The 19,692-nt window shown below is 37.3% G+C and overlaps 1 protein-coding gene across 1 annotated transcript in view; it reads left to right on the top strand.

The window, feature by feature from the left end:
* The first annotated feature begins 8,217 nt into the window (after nucleotides 1-8,217).
* Nucleotides 8,218-19,692, top strand: part of MALRD1 (MAM and LDL receptor class A domain containing 1) — a 235,075-nt gene continuing 223,600 nt past the window's right edge. The window contains exons 1-4 of the mRNA XM_059869616.1: nucleotides 8,218-8,380; nucleotides 12,866-13,006; nucleotides 16,929-17,023; nucleotides 17,105-17,266. Coding sequence (XP_059725599.1) covers nucleotides 8,218-8,380; nucleotides 12,866-13,006; nucleotides 16,929-17,023; nucleotides 17,105-17,266 — 561 coding nt within the window. The remainder of the gene's footprint in view (nucleotides 8,381-12,865; nucleotides 13,007-16,928; nucleotides 17,024-17,104; nucleotides 17,267-19,692) is intronic.

Raw genomic sequence — 19,692 nt, 5'->3', positions numbered from 1 at the left:
ACAAATTTTTCTTGAGAGTTTTGATACCATTTAGTTACAATCTTGGTTAGAATTTTTTATTTGAACTGCTGCTTATATATTTGAAAAAAATGCAGATAGTAATTTGTTCGCTCAGGTGAGTTGTCTTTTGTGATGTGGTAAATACCTAGCTCACAGCAGCTGTCTAGAATTTTAAATTGGTAAGGAAAAGCAATAAAAGTTTATTGCCATACTTGAAATAACCTGTCATTATCTATAAAAACCACATTCATTTTAGACTTTGTAATTCAACAAAAATACTCAGTGAGTCTGATAAGGACTGAAAACTATTTCTGCTGATGGCAGGTGATACCTAACTGTGAAAAACAGCAACCATGTAAACTTTGAAAATAAGCACTGGGCATTTGAAAATAAACACTGGAGATTTTGAATAGAAAATCTCAATAACAACTTTGCCAGCTGAAAATGTGCGGTGCATTTCACTGAGCAGGGGATAAGATGAGAAAATATGTCTTTTTATCTCAAACTTTATCATGCTCAACTGCATTCAAAGCAACTCAGAGTAGTTTTGCTTGCTGCAGGAGAACACGCCCTGTGGTGGTGAACCCATGGCATGGCAGCTGCTCTGGCATTGGTACTCCAAGACTACCAACATTTTCAATAAATCAAAATCTAGCAAGTTCTAGGAAGTTCACAGATAAACCATACTCGAGTTTTTTTCTAGGAGAGCAGCTGAAAGCTCATCACTTTAATGCAGGTGTAGAGGATCACTGCCTGGTGAATCAGGTAGGGATAAGCAGCAGTCTGGGTAGAACTGCAGAGGAAGAATAGGAAATTGGGAAGATTTAGAGTCTGCATTGTAGACTAAGGTATTTAGGAATTTGGGGCTGTGAAAGGGATTTACCTCTTTTATTTGTTTCTTCATTTGTTTTTGATTTTTTTTTTCTGTGACTGGGGAGAATAATGTGTTTACTTCAATCACCTGGGACTTGTCTAGCCCTCCAGCTACACCCTCTTTCCCAGATGAGGTTGAGAGGTCTAGGATTATTTTGTGTGATTGGGAGATGGAAATAGGGGTATGGGGTGTTTCTGACTCATTTCCTGTCTAAGGTAATTCTAGAAATATCATTTGGAGCAGCTTCAGTATCCCTCTGAGCTATGTTTACAGCTGCTGCTTTATGGGAGTTTTAACAGTACTGAAAAATGCCCATGTTTTAGTGGCAGCCAGCTTAGGAAGGTCATAAGAAGGTTTGTTTGTTTGTATGTTCTATTTGTAAATTTCTTTGCTTATCCCATTGATCTCTCACTGCAAACAAAGTCACTCAAAGTACAAAGGGACTTTAACAAGTTGTTAAAACCTGAAAGGAAAGTTCTAACATTCTGGAGATTTATGAGAAGGTACTGCATTTCACATTAACAGGCCAATGCATCTAGACTGAGATTCATATTCATTTATCTTAGATGCAAGGATTAAATTAATCTCTAGATCTAAACAATTTTTTGGTAATGATAGAATGAAAAATAGTCAAGAAATTAATAAGTGGTAGAATATATCCTACAGTTCCTTTGAAGTGTCAAACTGCTGTAAGTAACACATAGCTCCAATTGAAAAGTGATTACTCTAAATAAATTTTTTAATATGTCTGGGTTAATTTAAGAAGTATTACTAGGTATTTTAAACTTAGGATAGACCTGTTTTATTGAGGCAGCACATAGTTACCCTGTGATTTTTTTTTTCCAAGCAAAGCATGTATTCTGAAGTTTTACACAATTTCATTATAAGTGCTAAGCTTCTACCATTAAGCTCCTGAGTCCTTTAATTCTAAGGACTTTTCCCAAAGCCTGTGCCTTCATTGCATAAAGTTGAACTGCATAATAATTGCACTAAAAGTATGTTTCAGATGAGCTATTGTCTGTTCAGAATGTCGTCCTTTCACCTCTCTGAAAATCAGAGCTGAAAAGTATCCCTCTCTTATCTGAGTGGAATATTATTTCTTTGTATCTCAAGATATTGCCCTTATATTGAAGGCTGACTTAAAATTGGTGGAGAAAGGTTACTTAGCATTATTAGTTCCTACTTAGTCTTATGGTCTAGGGGTATCAGGGGGTATCAGAGAAAGTCAGAAATTTTCAAGCCACTTATTTGTTTATGGATGAGGAAATTAAGATAAAGGGGAGTTTTGGCCAAGAAAGATTTTTAATACATAGCTGCTCTCTCTTTTTCAGGAATAATTTCTAGAAATGCATAGAGTGAACAGGACTGCTTGCAAATCCTCAGGAGCAGTATCGTTGCAGAGATGTCCTAAGGATAAAGTGTGGGAAAACTCAATGTCATTAAGTTTTATTTTTAGCCTGGTGACTAAGGTATATATTTTGTTGAGACTCCCTCTTGATCTTAGCAGCCTAATTTTCAGCTCTTGGGCATGTGGACATGTTTCAGGACTAAAGATTAATACTGCTGGAGACACAAACCTGGGCTGTGCTGATTTAGCTGCAGTTGTGGGACACGAGCTCAGGGATATTGCTTTCTTCCAGATTTGTCCCTTATCTTGCTGTTTTTTCTAACTAATGTTATGTATGACAGAAGCAGACAGGCCATTGGAAGTATTTATTTGCCCTCACTTGCATACTTAGAAGTGTTACCGAAAGGGTAAGCTTATTTTTATGTTAAAAAAATGCCTCTAAAGGACTTTTACTCAGAGATAGAGCTCTTTGGGTGGTTTGCCCTGAGAGGGTGTTTGACTGCCTCTGCTACAAATAATGCCTTTGGTTGCTGTCCAGTCTCTGGCAACCAAGGTTAGGATTGATGAGTTGAGATGGATAGAAGAACTGTTTCATTTGGTTCAGGTTTAATTTTTAGAATACACTTTTTTTCTCCAAACTTTGAAAGAAAGCTGGAGCTATTTATGTGATAGCTGCTCTCTGGCCACAGGGAATGATAGACACAACTTCCCCAGGCATTGTCCTGGGGAAGGCTGTGAGAAGATCAGAGAAGAGAATGATAAACAATTTTTATCTTCCCTTTTTGAGGGAGTCTCAACAAAATACACAAGTGATATTCTATCACTTATTAATTTCTTGACTATTTTTCATTCTATCATTACCAAAAAGTTGTTTAGATCTAGAGATTAATTTAATCCTTGCATCTAAGATAAATGAATATGAATCTCAGTCTAGATGCATTGTCCTGTTAATGTGAAATGTAGTACATTCTCATAGATCTCCAGAATGTTAGAACTTTCCTTGCAGGTTTTAACAACTTGTTAATATCCCTTTGTACTTTACTTTACTGTACTTGATGTTGTGAACATGTAGAATGTGTTCTAGAGATTTGTTTACTATAGGGTGATTTCTTAATTCGTTAATGGTGATGGTGTTTTAATTAATTGACTAATCTGGTTTGGCTGTATCAGACTGTCTGTAAGGGTGATGAGTGTCTTAATAAGTATAGTATAATAAAGCAATTGATCAGTCTTCTAGATTCATAGAGTCAATGCTAATTATTACCTGGTGAGGACGCCTGCTACAACATATTTATGTTCCTTGAGGATGAGAGGAAGGCCAGCTGTTCCAAGAGTTGCTAAGCATACTTAACATGTTTACATTTTGGTTCCAACTGTTGGAAGGGCTGCACTGAGGGCTGCACTGTTGAAAGAGATGCTCCAACAACGCCTGCACACTGTGTGACCTGAAGCAGGGCAGGCACAGAGAGTGTGCAGTGGATACCCTTGCATGAGACCAGAGCAGAGGATAAATTCTGGGAGCACACCTTGGCCTTGGCCACGGGGGGGTGTTTCTTCCATGGGTCCAGTCTGGAGCTAGCTTGAGTTAAACACAAAACATATTGAGCCAGGTGATGTAACAGTTCATACCAATAATGCGTCGGGTCCTGTGCCTCGTGGGTTTCACTCTCCTGTGAGACAGTGCCACTTGCTCTAGGTCCCTTGCAGGGACCAGGGAGCTGCTTATAGGACAGAACAGAACCAAAACACTTGGTAGAATGATGTGCTAGAAGAAAGGGAGCAGTATGTGCTGAAGCCTGTTGGAAGTCTTTGGTCTGCAAAGCAAATGCTGAGAAAATCTTTATTCCATTCTTATTTCTCTGAAGAAGCAACATAGCAGGCAGGAGGTAAAAATGCTTCTAGCTGATCAGAGTTTATGCCAATTAATGGTTTTGCTTTCTAGTAGGATATTGCTTTATGGACTAAGAGCAACTTTTGGAATGTTTTTTTCTCCTTTCTTACATTGCAGTATAGAGAAAAAAGGGCAGATCTTGACAGCTCCTGACAGTTCAGAATTGAAGTACTTTTTTTTTTTCCAAACTCTAGGTACAGAGACAATTTGTAGTATGTGGTACACACACGGATTTTTTATCTTCCACTGAATATTTTCTCTACTTTCTCTTTATCACCACCTGTGATTTCCTCTTGAATTTTATCCATTAAAAAGATGGAAAAGATGCTCTCAAATTGTTTTCCAAAATGTAATTTTTCTTCAGTCTGTAATCATCTAGGACTTCAACCTGATTATATCTAGTTCATCACACCTTTTCCTAATACTATGGATTTTTTACTCTATTAGTTGTAACTACAGTGCTCATAATGTACACTGATCAATGCATTAAGTTTGATTTTAGTCTCTCAATTGATTTCACTGATTTCTTTTAGCAAATGGAGATGAGTGGTAAGAACACTTGCCCAGAATCTTTTTATTCAAATATATGAATGTCTTAGTCTTCAGTAGTTATTCTCTCAGATAACTATTGAATTAGTGCCACTTAACTGAAAACAGATGCTGTGCAATTATTGCCTATCACATCAAAGTAAAGAATTCTGTCACTTCTTGTTTAAAATGGATCAGTTTGGGGTAATGGTGGTTGCTTGACTTTCTGCTACTGTACAGAAAAAGTACAGCTTTGGTGGTTTTATTCAAAGTCAGCTAAAATTGCTCTTGCATAAAAGATTTGGGAGGATTTTGTTAAAATTAACAATATTTAATAAAACTTTGTATTAGAAGAAAAGGAGATATATGTTTAAGATTCATACACTGACACGGCACTGCTACCCAGTCTGATCACATAAAGAAAAAAAAAAATGCAGCAGATTATAAGTTTGCCATTTAAAAGCTATATTAAACCTAATGAAATTTGGATTACTCTAAAGGGTGACTTTATTCTACTCTATAAGACTTTTCCCTGAAGGAAAGTTAGTGTTTGCAGCAAAATTTGACCATGTTTTCAGATGGTGAAGCTCATATCCCAGTTTTTGTTCTTTCCTCTGTTTCATTACTGATAATGACTGCCTCTACAGAAACCTGAAGGAGAATTGCTAACTGCAATCCATTTTATGCTTAAGCAAATAACTTTCTGTTCATGTGAAAAATGGTCTCAAAAATGCAGAATCTTTCTGGCCCTGTTTCAGAGCCTGTTTGGACTTCTTTTTAAGACTTATCTTTTCAAACTCCTAGATTAAATATCTGAAACTTTTTCAACAGATTTACTTGAGTTGAAGGCTGAGCGGGCAATCTTTTCCACTTAAGTGAAATGTGTTTTGTCTTGCATTAAATTAAATGAATTAGGGTAAGCCAGAAAAATCCAGTTTTGATGTAAATTCAAGCAGTTTTCTATTTTAACTTTCTTTTCCATTTAAAAAACTGCTCGTTTGCTAAAATAATTTTAATAATAGACATATTGTCAGGCTTTGCTTGCTGTCCTTTCACTCTTCATTTTCTCTGCAATATTTCTCTAGTGCCTTAAAAAAAATACCCTTTGATTAGTGCCCATCTTCTGCTTTTCTTGACATCCTGCACATTTTTGCCAGTTTATACTTTTCCCTCTCTGCCTCCTTTATGTTTTTCAGGGTGCTTCCAGTTAAGAACTTAAAGTATTTGTTTGTCCTTTTGACATTCCCTGAAAGTCCTTTGCTTCTGAGTCATCCTCTTGCTCTTTTCTATATGATTCTCAGAATTTTAAAAAACCTTTGTTGTTCTTATTCTTAGTTGACAAGAGGTCTGAACTGTTGCACTCATCAAGAAACTCTCCCAACATGTACAAAGCCAAACACTTCCCAAAAATATGAGACCCCTTTTCTTTGGCTTTGCACTTTCTGTTTGACATTCACTGAAATACTTTATTCACTGAAGATCCATGGATTACACCCTAAATATTTCTGAATATTTGATACGTTTTTCAGTTATTTCCTCTCAGAACAGATTTTATTGTGGTTTTGACTTGTTCAGGCCATGCAAATTTGCTTGTTATGAATGTTTTAGAGCATATTAAGCTGGAAATGGAAACCAGTTCCTGTAAAAATTACCCTTTGACTCAGAATACTTGTATTCAGATTTATACTACAGGCACAAAACAGTTGGGAAAATGCAGTGGGAGTTTTTATAAAATGAAAAAAAGCTGGAAGACAGGGAAATCCTGATATTGTGATGCTTATCAGAGTGAGGGGAGTTTAAGAAGATATAAAGGAAAAAAGAAATAAAATATTGCATGTTGGAGAAAATTAATTGAAAGAAGCTGAATAACATGAATATTTAAGCTTTTACAAATGTAGTAATGTAAAAATATATGGCATAGGGTGTTCTGTTGTGTGGGTTTTTTGTTGTTGTTGTTTTTTTAATATAAGCTGCTAGCCTAATCTGTACTTACAGAATGGAAAAAAACCAATTCAGTGATATGTATTATTGAGGTACATAAATATATATATATGTGTGTGTGTGTGTATATCAATGAACTCTTAATTAATTTAGTCCTAGCTCTGCTTTTTACCAGGAAGTTTTCCAAACAGCTCTATGGCCTGGGGACAAAACATTAAAATAAAACAGCTAAAACAATGTGCACAGAAATAATGATGAAAAGGGTGGAGTTGAACCAAATGAGCTGGAAAATGCTTTCTAGGCAGAACAGGAACCTTTGTCACAATAAATATGTGCCTGCCTCTGGTGTTGGAGATAATAGGAAGTTGCATCAGACCTTGCACTTCTTGCCTTCAGGTGATGTTGGAGTAGTAGTCTTTGTTCCCTGACAAGAGATTTCTTACATTAGGAAAATACAGATCTGCAGAACATAGAGATGATTTATTCCCCTACAGGCAGAGTTTGCCTGTTTCTCTTTACAGATACTGTGGCACTTGTGCATTCCAATCAGCATACCATGGGTACAGAGATATCTCTTGTCTTATTCCTGCTCACCAGGGCTAACAGGCAAATCAGAGTTATGCATGGTGGGATGTGCATTCCCCTCACTTGATTTTGTGAATTTGTAGGTGACAAAATCTCCAGACCTGCTGGCATCAGTTACTTGCCACTTGGGATTTTTTTTTCATCCCACTATTCCTATTGAAGGAGTGCCATTCTTACCTGACTGCCAGATTTATTTTCTCTACTTCTTGCCATTATTTGCCTTGCAAATTTTGCAATTGACTTCTCTTTTTCCTACTAGCACTCTGTCCTTGGGTTTGGGGCATCTGAAGTTTTTAAACTACTTCACTAAAACAATTTCCCTGATTTCATGTGATGCTAGGCCAAATGAAAAAAGTTGATTGAACATACTCTCTCAAGGCTGGCTCTTTTGATTGTTTGGATCTCCATGTCCCTGTCCTGCATTTGAAGGTCCTTGAGTCATTGGTCTAAAGGTGTGGCCAGAACCACATTTGATTTGGTGTGATTTGGTGAACCATTGAAACACTGTGAAAGGTGTTACTAAAACATCCTGGCACAAGAGACAGAAGTCAGTGTGCTAATTTGCAATCCCTTTGATGCAAAATCAATTGAAATTTGGATTTCTTGACTGTTTTTACATTTGATGTACAAACTTTTCATACATTTTATAAACATTTGTCAACTCCTTCTGAGCAAATAGTGATCTTTGGGGATGTTGGTCATTTAGTAATTCTATCCTGTCTTCCTGTTGTTTTCTTATCTAATATATTTTCAAACCACTGAGCAATAAATCCAATCAGCAAGTTAATGATACACTGTTGACTTTCATAGCATGTGCCAATATTTTTTAGTCATAAAATGTCATATTCAGTTAAATATTATCCTAAGACGCACCAGGTTGAAAGTCACTGCTTTGCAGAAGCAGTGACTTCCTGTAAGCTGTAGATTAAGAAACTGAGGTTCTAAAAACATTTCCCAGAGAGATGTGTGTAAACACAGCTTGATAAAAGGCACTTCCAGGCAGTTTCAGTGATTATTTTCCAAGTGAAGGCTCGGATAGTAGCACAGCCCATGAACAGGCTCCTATACATCTGTGTGCTGTATTGCTTTGCTCCAGTGGACACTCAGTCATCCACAGCAGGGGGATGCCAGCGTGGGGATGGCTCTTCTGCTGCACCTGGAGAAGTGTGCATCTCCACCAGCTGCTGTGGAGGCAGCAGTGATGACAAACAAGGTGAGTCTGGAGGGTTTAGCAGAAGTGTGATACAGTTTGGTAACCAAATGTGACAGAAGAGAGAACTAGGGAACATGTTTTTATGTTGAAAAATGTTTGGGAATTCTTTTTTTTGGGGGGGGGGATTTTAGCCTCTTCCTTTTTAAAGAAAAGTTCCTTCCAGCTTCAGTTTGATTTTTTTTATGCTTTTCTTCTTTTTCAACATTTGTGAAATGCAAGACTCTCCTAAGTCTTCATATGGATATTACATCACAAAACAAGTGTTTCCTCGTCCAGATTCAATGAAGATTCAGCAAGTAATACTTTTTTCCTCAATTTGTGGGAAGCTTGTTTGATAGAATTCAGATTTAATACAAAATACCAAGACCAGGTATAAGCTCCAACTTATTTTTTATTTTTTACTTTTTGGTTTTTTTTTTTTTGGGTTTTTTTTTTGTCTAGACAAGGGTGGAACTTTCCTTGAGTTCATGAACTGATTAGCAACTGATTATCCAGGCTCAATCTTTGTCACATGCATTGGTGGTGAACACAATTGGTGCTATTTCCTGTAAGGAATTGATCTAAGTTCTGAGAGTGAATTTTAACTGCTATTCTAAGAGTAAAATTGCATCAGAATTCTAGTATTTCTGGAATACTGCACTACAAAATGCTGCTACAAATAATTTCATGCCAGGTTTTTAAGCCCAGCTGGAGATGAAACACCACACAGTTGCTGGCTTATGGTGGAATGAGAAGTGTAGTAAAGCTTGTGTGTTGATATAAGAAGAATTTATTAATTGAAAACAAAAATAAAGTAAAATAAAACAATGGTAAGGGTAATAATGGTAAATAACAATGATAACAAAAATAAAAAAATGCATTAATGTGCAATACAATTGCTCGCCTCTCACTGGCTGGTGCCAAACCCCCCCTTCCTGACCCCAGATCATCTGTGCTTCCAGCTAACTTCCCCCAGTTTATACAGTGGCCATGACCCTTCCCAGCTATGCTCCCCCTTGCCCCAGTTTTGGTGGTTTTCTTTTATTTTTTTTCAGAATTACAGAATATTCTGAGTTGGAAGGGCCCCACAAGGATCCCTGAGCCCAACACATGAGTGCATGGCCCACATGCAGACCAAACCCAGAGCCTTGGTGTTGTTAGCACCAGGCTCTGATCAGCTGAGCCAGCCCTGCAACCTCCTCCCTGGCAGAACATGAGACAAAGGGAAAAACAAGTCCTTGCCATAGGATATCTATGACTTCGCAAAAAACTGAAACAGTGTGTCATCAACACCACTGTCATTCTGAATCCACTGTAGGAAATTAACTCTTCCCTAGCTGAAACCAGGACTGATGTATAAGGCAGTGCTTGTCCTTGAGATTTTTGTTCTGAGTCCAAAGAAGAGCTTGGATTTATCAAAAGTTTTAATTCTAACTAGAAAGCTTATCTAAGTTCTCCTACTCTCTATGCAACAAAGGAAGCTACCATCTTTGTTGGGATTTTCAAATTTCATTTTAAATACAAAACAGATGATCTTTAGAAAAGCCTGTATTTATCTGTCCACACTGAAACCTTCTAACGAGAGCATGTTAGCAATCACTGAAATCACCCGAAATCTATGAGAAAGAGCAGTAACTTAAATCCAGGTTCTTCAAATTACAATTGTGTGTCCAACCACATAAAGATTTTCTTCCTCTGCTAGGACTCCCTGTTATATCCAAATAGGATGCAGAGGTCTGTTTGGAGCAGGAGTCTAAAATCAGCTCTAGGATATTTGCTTTTTATTTCTCTGCTAATTAAAACAATTTTTAAGACTGTATTGGATATCAGTACATTTTTGTCACTTTCCTGTGCAGTACAAAAATGTATTAAATGGCAATGGCTGAAATGCCTGTTGAATTCCCTGACATGTCTAACACATCTCAGGTTAGCATATAATTTTATCACTGGCACAAGAAGGGGGTAAGATAAGTTCCACTGCATAGCCTGAAATCCTCATTGTGCTTGGTCTTGTTTCCTCTGGAAAGGGCATTTAATCCAGGCAGCATTTTTTATTGTGCCTGCAGAATATGGAACAAGAGGTGCATTCTTCAATTATCTTTTATGGAGGCTTTTTACACTTGTCTCTTGAGGGAATGCAAATTTAGACAAATGTTTATATGAAAGTAAAGAATTAGGGGTTTCTCCAAAGACTAGTATGAGCCTATGCTCTCTGTAAAAGCCCTAAATATGACATTATTTTGCATTTCATGTGAATGAGCCAGAGGGGTAGAACTAGGCTTTGAGGGACAGGCTGCATGCTGGGACTGCTTGGATAATGCTCTGGATTACTTCAGGACATAAATCAGCTGTCAGACATGAAGATACAGATCAGGGTGTCAAATTGAAGACCTGTCCTGCTGCCACTCTTTCCTGGGATTTGGGATTATTGCAAAATTATTTTTCTGCTTAGGTTTCAGCTTCTGGTCTCTTGTTGGTGACAGGTTCCTGCTCTTTTCCCTGGGCTTTGCTCAGATTTAACAAAGCTTCTGCAGTGAAAACATATAAAAATTGGAATTCCAGTCTCTATTGCTCAATAGGTCTTCATAATGAAAAATATTTGCCAGGAAAGGAATGATAACTAAATATTCTTATATATATTTTTCTCCCAGAATATCCCAGACTTTATACACATGACCACTTTAAATAGAACTTCTAAGTGGAGTCTGCTCCTGTAATACTTGGAATTTTTTCTTAGGGGTGTTTTTAGATTTTTTTTTTTGTTCACAGGAAACTCAGCAAAAATTATCTTAAAAAAGTCCCAGAGATTTCTTCCTTCTGAACTTTTCCTCTCTATCCAGTGACATTACCTTTGTAAATCTGTCTTCCAGAAAATTGATATTGGTTTGCTTTGAAGTCATATTTTCTGTGAAAATTAATATTACCTTGGAAAATAATGCTGAATTATTTTTTCTTTTAAATTTAAAATGCTACAATTCTTGCTATTTCATGCATTTTAATTTGCAATTGTTTTTTCAGGTATGAGAAAATTCTTGAAGAAATATTGAGTGTGATTTGGTGCATTTCATGCAATGTCAAGCAGATATACTTCAGTAGTGTTAGTGCTTTTGATGAACCTCTGACATGACTTTTAGCCACTTAAAGATCTAAGGAATAAAAGGAGCAATAAAAAGTTGTTTGATGACTTAGCCAGTCTGCACATAAACTTGAGTCTGGAATGCTTGTTTGAATTATTTCTGTTTTCCCCTCACCTTGTAATAATTGTTGCAGTAAACTGATACAAATATGAAAGTCATGAAATTGAACATTGTAGTGCTCTGCAATGCTGCAGTTGCAACTTTATTTAAAATGACCAGTGAATTATGATCGTACAGACTGGACTAAAATCATTAGCAGGGGCCTGGAGTGGGCACCAATTGGACAGGGAGTGTGAAGGCATTGTAGCTCCTGTGTCTAACCAGAATCCCAATTAAAAGGCAGGATCTTGGCCACCTCCCTCTGCTGTGCAAGACAAAGGGCAGGGGAACTGAAAGTTTCCACACAGGACACAAAATCTGGAGACAGTGCCATGTACTGGCTGCTCTGTTTAGGCTGGAGTTGCAATAGGTTTGTTCTTTACAGCTGCATCTACTTAGACTTCTTTTTAAATTAAATCTTCCCCCCACTACAAGAAGTACTTCAAGGAATGGGGCTCTCCAGCCTGTCAAGCACATCCAAGCTCTTCCATTCAGCTTGGATGTGATACATAAAGGGCTGTTGGACACCTGTGAAAAACCAACAGCTGTCCCTCCAGCCCAGCAAGCAGTTATTGATCTGGTCCATACCTACCTCAAACTGCCTGAATGAGCTCATGCACCAAATGGGGTTTGGTGCCAGAAAAGTGTTCTGCCTCCCTTTTCCACCCTCCACTGCTCTACAGGGGAATCTGCAAAGGGAAAATGCTCCTAGGAAAGGCAAGTGGAGACACCATGCCATTCTGAGGATTCATTCTGTCTCTTTGAATGATGTGAATAAAAAAAAAAAAACCAAACTTGTTCTCTGATTACATCCTGGTGTTAAGTCTTAGTTTTTCCCTGCAAGAGCTCTGGAAAAAAAATTTCACCTTAGCACTGCAGTGTATTTTAAGAGCAATCTTTTGTGTATAAACTATACTAGCTTGGAGATTTTCCTACAAAAAGGTAACTACACACATCTTTGTAATGAAAAGAACATATATTATAGTAATAAAATATAAATGGATGAGCTTGGATTTGGTTTTATGAAGGAAGGTCTTGGTTGTTTGCTTGGGGCTTTTTTCCCAATGTTCATTCTCAGTTGTCTCTCTTCCACTGCATTGTTTCTCTTTGCTCATGATTTAAACATTCTGGTGTTTCTCACTTTTTTTCCAGAAACACTGTTCAGGGAGTTTCTGTATGTCAACTAAACAGCAAGTGATGGTGAAAAAAACATCCTTTTGCTTCTATTTTAAAGCTTCCAATTTTTTGTTTTTTGTTTGCTTCAATCCAGGTTCCTCCTGGAACAACTGTGATTTTGAAACCAATCTATGCAAAGTTCTTCCTGAATTCAATTTACAGTCTGGCTGGATAAGAAGAAATGGTCGGTCTGGGATGGGACCACCATACTCTGACCACAATGGGAATGAGAGTGGTAAGACTCCTCATGATCTTTGGGGAAACCATGGTTTCTTACATACTATGCAGTTTTCTATTTAATTTACTAAATTTTGTAAATTTCTTGGTTGTTCAATTATATTCTGCCACATGTTTCCTGAGCACTTGTGTCTTTTGAGGTGATTTTGAGGAGTCTTTAGGGTGATTGCAATTACAATAACCCAGAATTCCAGGGGGAAAGGGGAGGAGAAAGACAGTATTCCAGTAAGCAATTCTTGTTATCAGAGAGGAGCAAGTAATCAGTTTCAAAAGATGTCTTTACCTACCAGAGTGATCTTTACTTCTTTTGGAGTTATTAGGAGATAAATTCAGTCTTGATGATTGCAAAGTTTAGAAAATTTGAGACATACTTTCGTGTTTTCTTGGACTGGCAAATGCCTGGAGTGTTTGTATCTATCATCTGTGGCTTATATTACTACTTCAAATATTTTGAAAGAAGAGGACGTTGCATTTGGAGACAGTATAAGCTTTGTTAGCCTGTTTTGTGAGCCAGCTTCTTTCTAAATCTTCTTGCAATTCTACTTTACCTTGAAGAGGTCTTTACCTTGAAGAGTGTCTTTCAACTAAATAATTCCTTTTCTCTGTCCTCAGATAAAATATACCCTTTATATTTGTCCTATAGCCAAATTAACCCTGCTTTTCCTTCTGTGATACAAACTGTAATGCAGCAGCTCTTTAGTTCTCTTCTCCTTATTTTCTATTATTCTCTTTCCTTTCACCTCCACCAACACCCTCCCATCTCTCCCAGGCACAAGCAGGGCTTTGGAAGCCCTCATGGTGAGCACCTGAAGGCAGGCATGCAATGCTGGAGCATGTACAAGAGAATCCTGTGGGATTCAGGTGTTGTTGTGATTAGCCCAGGTGCTTTTCCCCCTGTTTCCAAACTTTGCTGATCTGGGAGTGTGGAAATCTGCACTCTTCTAAAGTAGCATCTCCTTCACATTGCATGAGCCACCAAACAGGTCGAAGTTCCCAACAACGATGAGTATAAATTGGTGGTTTCAAGGGGATGGATGGAAAAATTGCTTAGGGATCAGCAGATAAAAATGAAACCCAACATCTAATTGTTTTTTATTGGAAAAAACAGCAACCAAATACCCCACTCTAGGTTTTACTGCAAGTTCTCATTTCACAGAAGACAATTCTCATGATACTCGCAATTCGAAAAATTTTTATATGTGCTGTGCTTTTAGCAACATCCATTTTTGCTTGTGTGCATCTCAGAAGCACATCCTGCTCTGTGTACTATGCTTTCAAAGATAAGGCTGCTCTTAAACAAGTGTTGATTTAAACCAATGTTGGCACAAAAATGTGAACAGCTACCAAACCTTTTTCATAAACACAAGCTTTTTTTCAAGTAAGCAAGTTGTGAAATGGTTTAAAATAATAAAGCTTTTCTCATTAAAAACCACATTAAACACCCCAAAAATACCATGAAATTAAAATATAGCAAATTCTTGGCTGGAATAAAAAAAATTTACCAGGTAACAGTCTTGTTATAGTTAAGCTTTTAGAATTTGTGCACTTTGGAATTGGTAGTACATACCACATCAGGATGCAACAAATGCCAGAAAGATGCACTAATAATCATTAAAAACTGGTGGATAAGGATAAATGTAACTTATACAGACTGCCAAAGCAAACAAAAGACTGAGAATTGTGAAGTGTTTGCTGCAGACAAAGAAAACTGTTCAGTCACCTGTATTGTTCACATTTACTTGTTTTGGCCATTCAGTCACTGTTTTATCTGCCAGGTCTGAATTGTGCCGTGGTCATGTTAATCTAAGTTATTTTATTCAGGTAGCAGGAAGCTGAAATACTTGTAGCTGTTCAGCTTTCTGAGAGGCTGCACACTCAGATTGGTGAACTGAATAGCCAAGGAGATTTAAATGCATTGTATTAATTTGCTTCTATTTTTCTACCTGAAGAATGTCTAAACTGCACTTTCATTTTTGAAATGTTGATTCTAATTGCCTAGGAAATATTTATTTTCTTATGGCAGTGAGTTGAGTTTTCCCACTGCTGGTGACTCAACAGATGTAATCAGTTTTATGTTGGTTCCTGCTTAAAACCCAGAGATGTTTCTCTATTGTGACAACTGAGCAGAGTATGCTTTATGGTAGAGTGCTAAAAGGAAGACTTCCTGCCATCAGGATAAGACATACACATTAGCAGAAAAGCAAAGATCCCTTGGTAAATTTAACTTCTTTGGATATTTATGTAACCATTTACTAGAACCCAAAATATTTCCTTAGGTCTATCTATCATGGATATTTTTTTTTTTCACTAAAAAAGTAATTCAACAAAACAGTGACAACCACTTTAAAAGAAGCCCAAAAAAATCCACAGCCTCATTTTACTAGATGAAACTATTCTCTATGCAGAGGCATAATGTGAAATGTCTGTTCAAAGAATTTCTTAATATTAGTATTTCTTCCCTCTCTGTGTAAAACTTAAAATTCCAGTGGCAGGCAAAAAATATTTTTTTTACTTCTAGACACATCCATCTTAAGAGAACTAAAAGAAAAAATTTCAAAATTTCATGGAAGCTAACATTCAGTGGAACAGATTGGATAGGGGCAGGGCTCTGCAGAGACACCAAGCCATCTGTTGTGGGTAGGAGCAATACCCTTGCAGCTGGCAGCTCTGAAAGTTCTGCCTGAGCAGTCAGGAAAGGTCTAAAACCTGGGGGCAGCATGGCCATTGCCCTGGTAGCAGGCTGCAAAATGCTCCTCTGTGGGGGATTGCTCAGCTGGCTCCAGCCCTGAGCTGGGCTGGTGGTGCTTCATCAGGGGCTTTCCAGTTTCACACAAGAATGAGAGGTCAAGGTGGGTAGTTTAATAAATTAAGTAGTTAGATGTTTTGATCTATCCTCTGGTATTTGGTGAATGTATTAATCTATATTTTTAGGAATTTTTTTCCTCTAGTCCTGCTTGGCCTTTTTTGTCCTTCATCTTCCTCCTTTCATTAGCATGTTAATGTCAGAGGAAAGTTACTTGGCATTGTTTGGAGTTTGGGAAGGGGAAGAAAAGAGAAAGGAAGAAAAATAATTAAAAATAGATGGAGTCTTTTTCTATTCTTCCTTTTTCATCTTGCATCCTTAGCATCTAAGAACTCTGGAATCTTTGTGCTCAGGAAGGGCCAAATTTTGACTTAGAGTATTTGATATCCTGAAATAGGGTGGTTGCCTTCCATCTGTCATAGGATCTGAAACAATATTGTCAGGAAGAGACATGATCAGTCAAAGGGCATGGCAACAACCAAAGTTCACTGACTCCTCTTGAGCTGTTACACTTTCAAGTGAAGCAAGGACTTGCTTTGTAAATGGAAAATAACAGCATCTTTAATGGTAGCTTTGAAATTACTAAGACAACTTTTTATATTGGGAATATACAGGGATACCACATCTTTCTCTCGAGGCAATTTTCCAAGCAGCCAGTTTTCAACCTGTAAATACACCACAGTTTTCTCTCACATGTTCCACCACCTCCTCAAAGACCTGAAGTGTCATGACAAATGTGTATTGTTGTTTACAGCAGCTGGACGATTGGGCATGAAATATATTATGTACTCAATCATTAGAGCTTAAAGTCTTTGGATCACCTTTCTGAGTTAGTCTCACTTTGTCCCAAAATGCTGAATATTGAAGACATTGCCACATGAAATGTTTTGAAGTCCTGCTTAAAATGTTAGCTGGAGCATGGAGCAATACCATGACAATATTGAACATGGAAAAAAGCTTGTATCACAATGGCTAGAATTGCTATTATTCTTTTCTGGGGAAACAATTCCAGTTCAGTTTTTAATTATTAATTTATACTTGTGCATATTGCTCCCCTTGTTTTATTATTGGTTTTTTTCCAGGCTTCTAAGTTTTCTACTTTTATTCCTTTTAACAGCTTATTTCCTCTTATTGTCCTCTGAAATTCAATCCTCTTCTGCAGCTTTAAGGACAAGCCTTTTCCTTCCAACTGATGAAGAACACCTTTGCCAGGTATTTTGATGCACATTCTTTGTATTACACTGTTTGCCATAAGATTTCCCTGGAGTAATCAGACCTTCTTCTTTTTCCTAGATTAGATTCCATTATTGGGTCAGTCAAATGAACAGAACATTAATGGTGGGGCTTCAAAAGCTCTCTGAAGATACTGTTACAAACATTTGGCAAGTTTCAGGAGAGCTCAGAAATCAGTGGAATGTAAATACCATTACGATCAATAGCACCGAAAAGTTTGAGGTGAGTAAATTGAGGTTACTCTAAAGGATACGTCTTAAATGGTTTATAAATGGTGGGTCTTTTCAATAGGTCAGCATTAAATATTTTGTAATTGAAAAGAAGGCACTATCATGAGGTAAATGAGAAAAAAGCCATTTTGATGATCATAGTGTGCATTAACAAATGCAGCTTGTTCATAACTCTTAATGGTGTTAAGACTGACACCAAACTTTGCATAAACTGTGCATGTGTCTTAAATTAAACAGTCTCATTGAGCCATAAATTATCTACCAGCCCACAGAGGTGAGATACAGAGGTGATCTTAATTTTCAATACCGTATTCTCTTAGACTTAGTCTAACTGGACTGATAAATTCAAGGTTTCCTTTATATAGGAAACTGCATTTTATACTATGAGATACTGTTTTATAGCAGGTGACAAACACTGTACTTAACCATTAATTGCAGCTTTGAGCCTTTGTCACAGAATACATGCAAATGGTTTAATTTTGCTCAAAGCTACTGAAAAGCAATGCAAATGTCATAAGCTATTTAAATGTTTTTGCATGTGCATTTACAAAAAACATTAGCACAGTAAATGTAACTTAGGGCTATAATATTGTGCAATCCATAATACTGGAGAGAAAGTGGGGAACAAAGAAGAAAATGAGAGGCCTTTCCTGCAGTTACTGTGAAGTTGCTTAGCATGCAAACCTGAAGGTGAGGCAGCACAACCTCATTTCCGAAAACCAAATAAGTACCATAATTACTTGGCTTCCATATTGTGCTAAAGCATCCAACAGGATCTTGATTTTTGAAGTAACACTGGCCTGCTTAACTCTTCTGAGAATGCATATTGCAAAATACCTGTACCCAACTCAACACAAGTATTGATCAGTAACTTACCTTTACCTGATAAGAGTGTATGTATAGCAATCTGAGGTTGTATTGGAAGGACTTCCTTCTAGGTTTATTTTTTCATCATTCATATTGGAAAACTGACTGAGTCTGGAAATGGTTAATATAATATGGCATCTACTTCCTCTGAATTGCTATGTCCAATCCTAACTAGATTATTGCTTGCAAACCTGGTTATCCTTTGGCCTCTACCAAGTGAACTGATGGGCAGAGTCCAGGCTGGTGTCAAACTTACTGCAGTAATCATTACAATTGACTTAAGAAACACAGCTCAGAACCTCACAAAACCTAGAGTGTGAAGCTGAGCAAATTTTCTTATGTTTGCACATTTTGCTTCAGTGACAACTTGCAAGATATCACTGTCATACAAGTGAATGCAATTCACTTGCCCTTTTGCACTTGTTGTTTTATATGACAAGTCTACAGGGATACCTGTGGCATTTTTCAAGATAAAATTTTGATTATTAATGTTGCTATGGGAAAAAAATGATGGGAGACAAATAATTTTTATTTGGATGTACAAATCACTTTGAAATAGGGTGCTTTAGTCCTTTTTTTTTTAATTTTAAAAACACATTTGAAGCGAGATTTTAGTTAAAATCTACCTCTGAATCTCCAGCTCTTATTTTCTTCACTCATTTTGATGTTGACTGTATAACACTTATGTCTCTTCTTACTAAGAGTCTGGATTATATTGATGGAATACAGAATTTAGTTTGGCATTTAAAAATCTGCATTTTATGGAGTTCTGAAATGCAGAGATTGCTGGTGGTTGAACTACCGGACAAGCAGAAAGCTCCATATGTCTGTTTTGGCTGAGTTTTGGAGAACTGAATCATGGTATTCTCTCCAAGCTACTTTTCCTCTGATTAACTGAGAACAAATATCTCTCTCCCATACTTCATTAAGGAAAAGAGTTCTAAGCTTGGGGTTCATTTGTGCCTTTATGCTTGATTCCTGTTTTACCTTGTGCTTTGCAGCTGTGCTGCAATCTGGTCCTGTGGCTGTGCTGTGGAGCCAGCCCAACTTGTGTTTGGTCCCACCTGCAGTCCCTCTGTGCCTTCTATGCCACTAGTGGAGCTGCAATTTTCATTTCATCTGGTGCTCACAGATATTGCATGGATAAATATCATTACAATTATAAGCAAATAGTGCCACGAAGACTTTTTTTTTTGTTACTGTCTTGTGAGTTTAAAGAGCTCTAGACTTTGTGTGAAAAGGAAAACGGAATGGCTCCTTTCTGGAGTAAACTTGGGTGTGAGTCACTTTGGTTATTATGGGAATGAACTTAGGGAAGGTCAGCTGGGTATCTGCACCAGATAAAGCCTAGATAATCATTTTAAACACAAGAGCATCTGGAGGAATCTAGTAATACTGTCTTCTGGAAGTGGGAAAGTTGAGAGACTGCTCATGAGTTTTGAGGAAACCCAGGATCACACAGACTTTGTGTGCTCTGATGGAATCTGATCTTGAAGCATTCTCTGATTTTGCTCCAGCAAAGTGAGCTAGTCCCTCTTTAGCATCATCTAA

The sequence above is a fragment of the Haemorhous mexicanus genome, chromosome 1 (assembly GCF_027477595.1).
Source record: "Haemorhous mexicanus isolate bHaeMex1 chromosome 1, bHaeMex1.pri, whole genome shotgun sequence".
In the NCBI taxonomy this organism is placed as follows: Eukaryota; Metazoa; Chordata; class Aves; order Passeriformes; family Fringillidae; genus Haemorhous; species Haemorhous mexicanus.
This window is presented reverse-complemented; position numbering and strand designations above follow the sequence as displayed.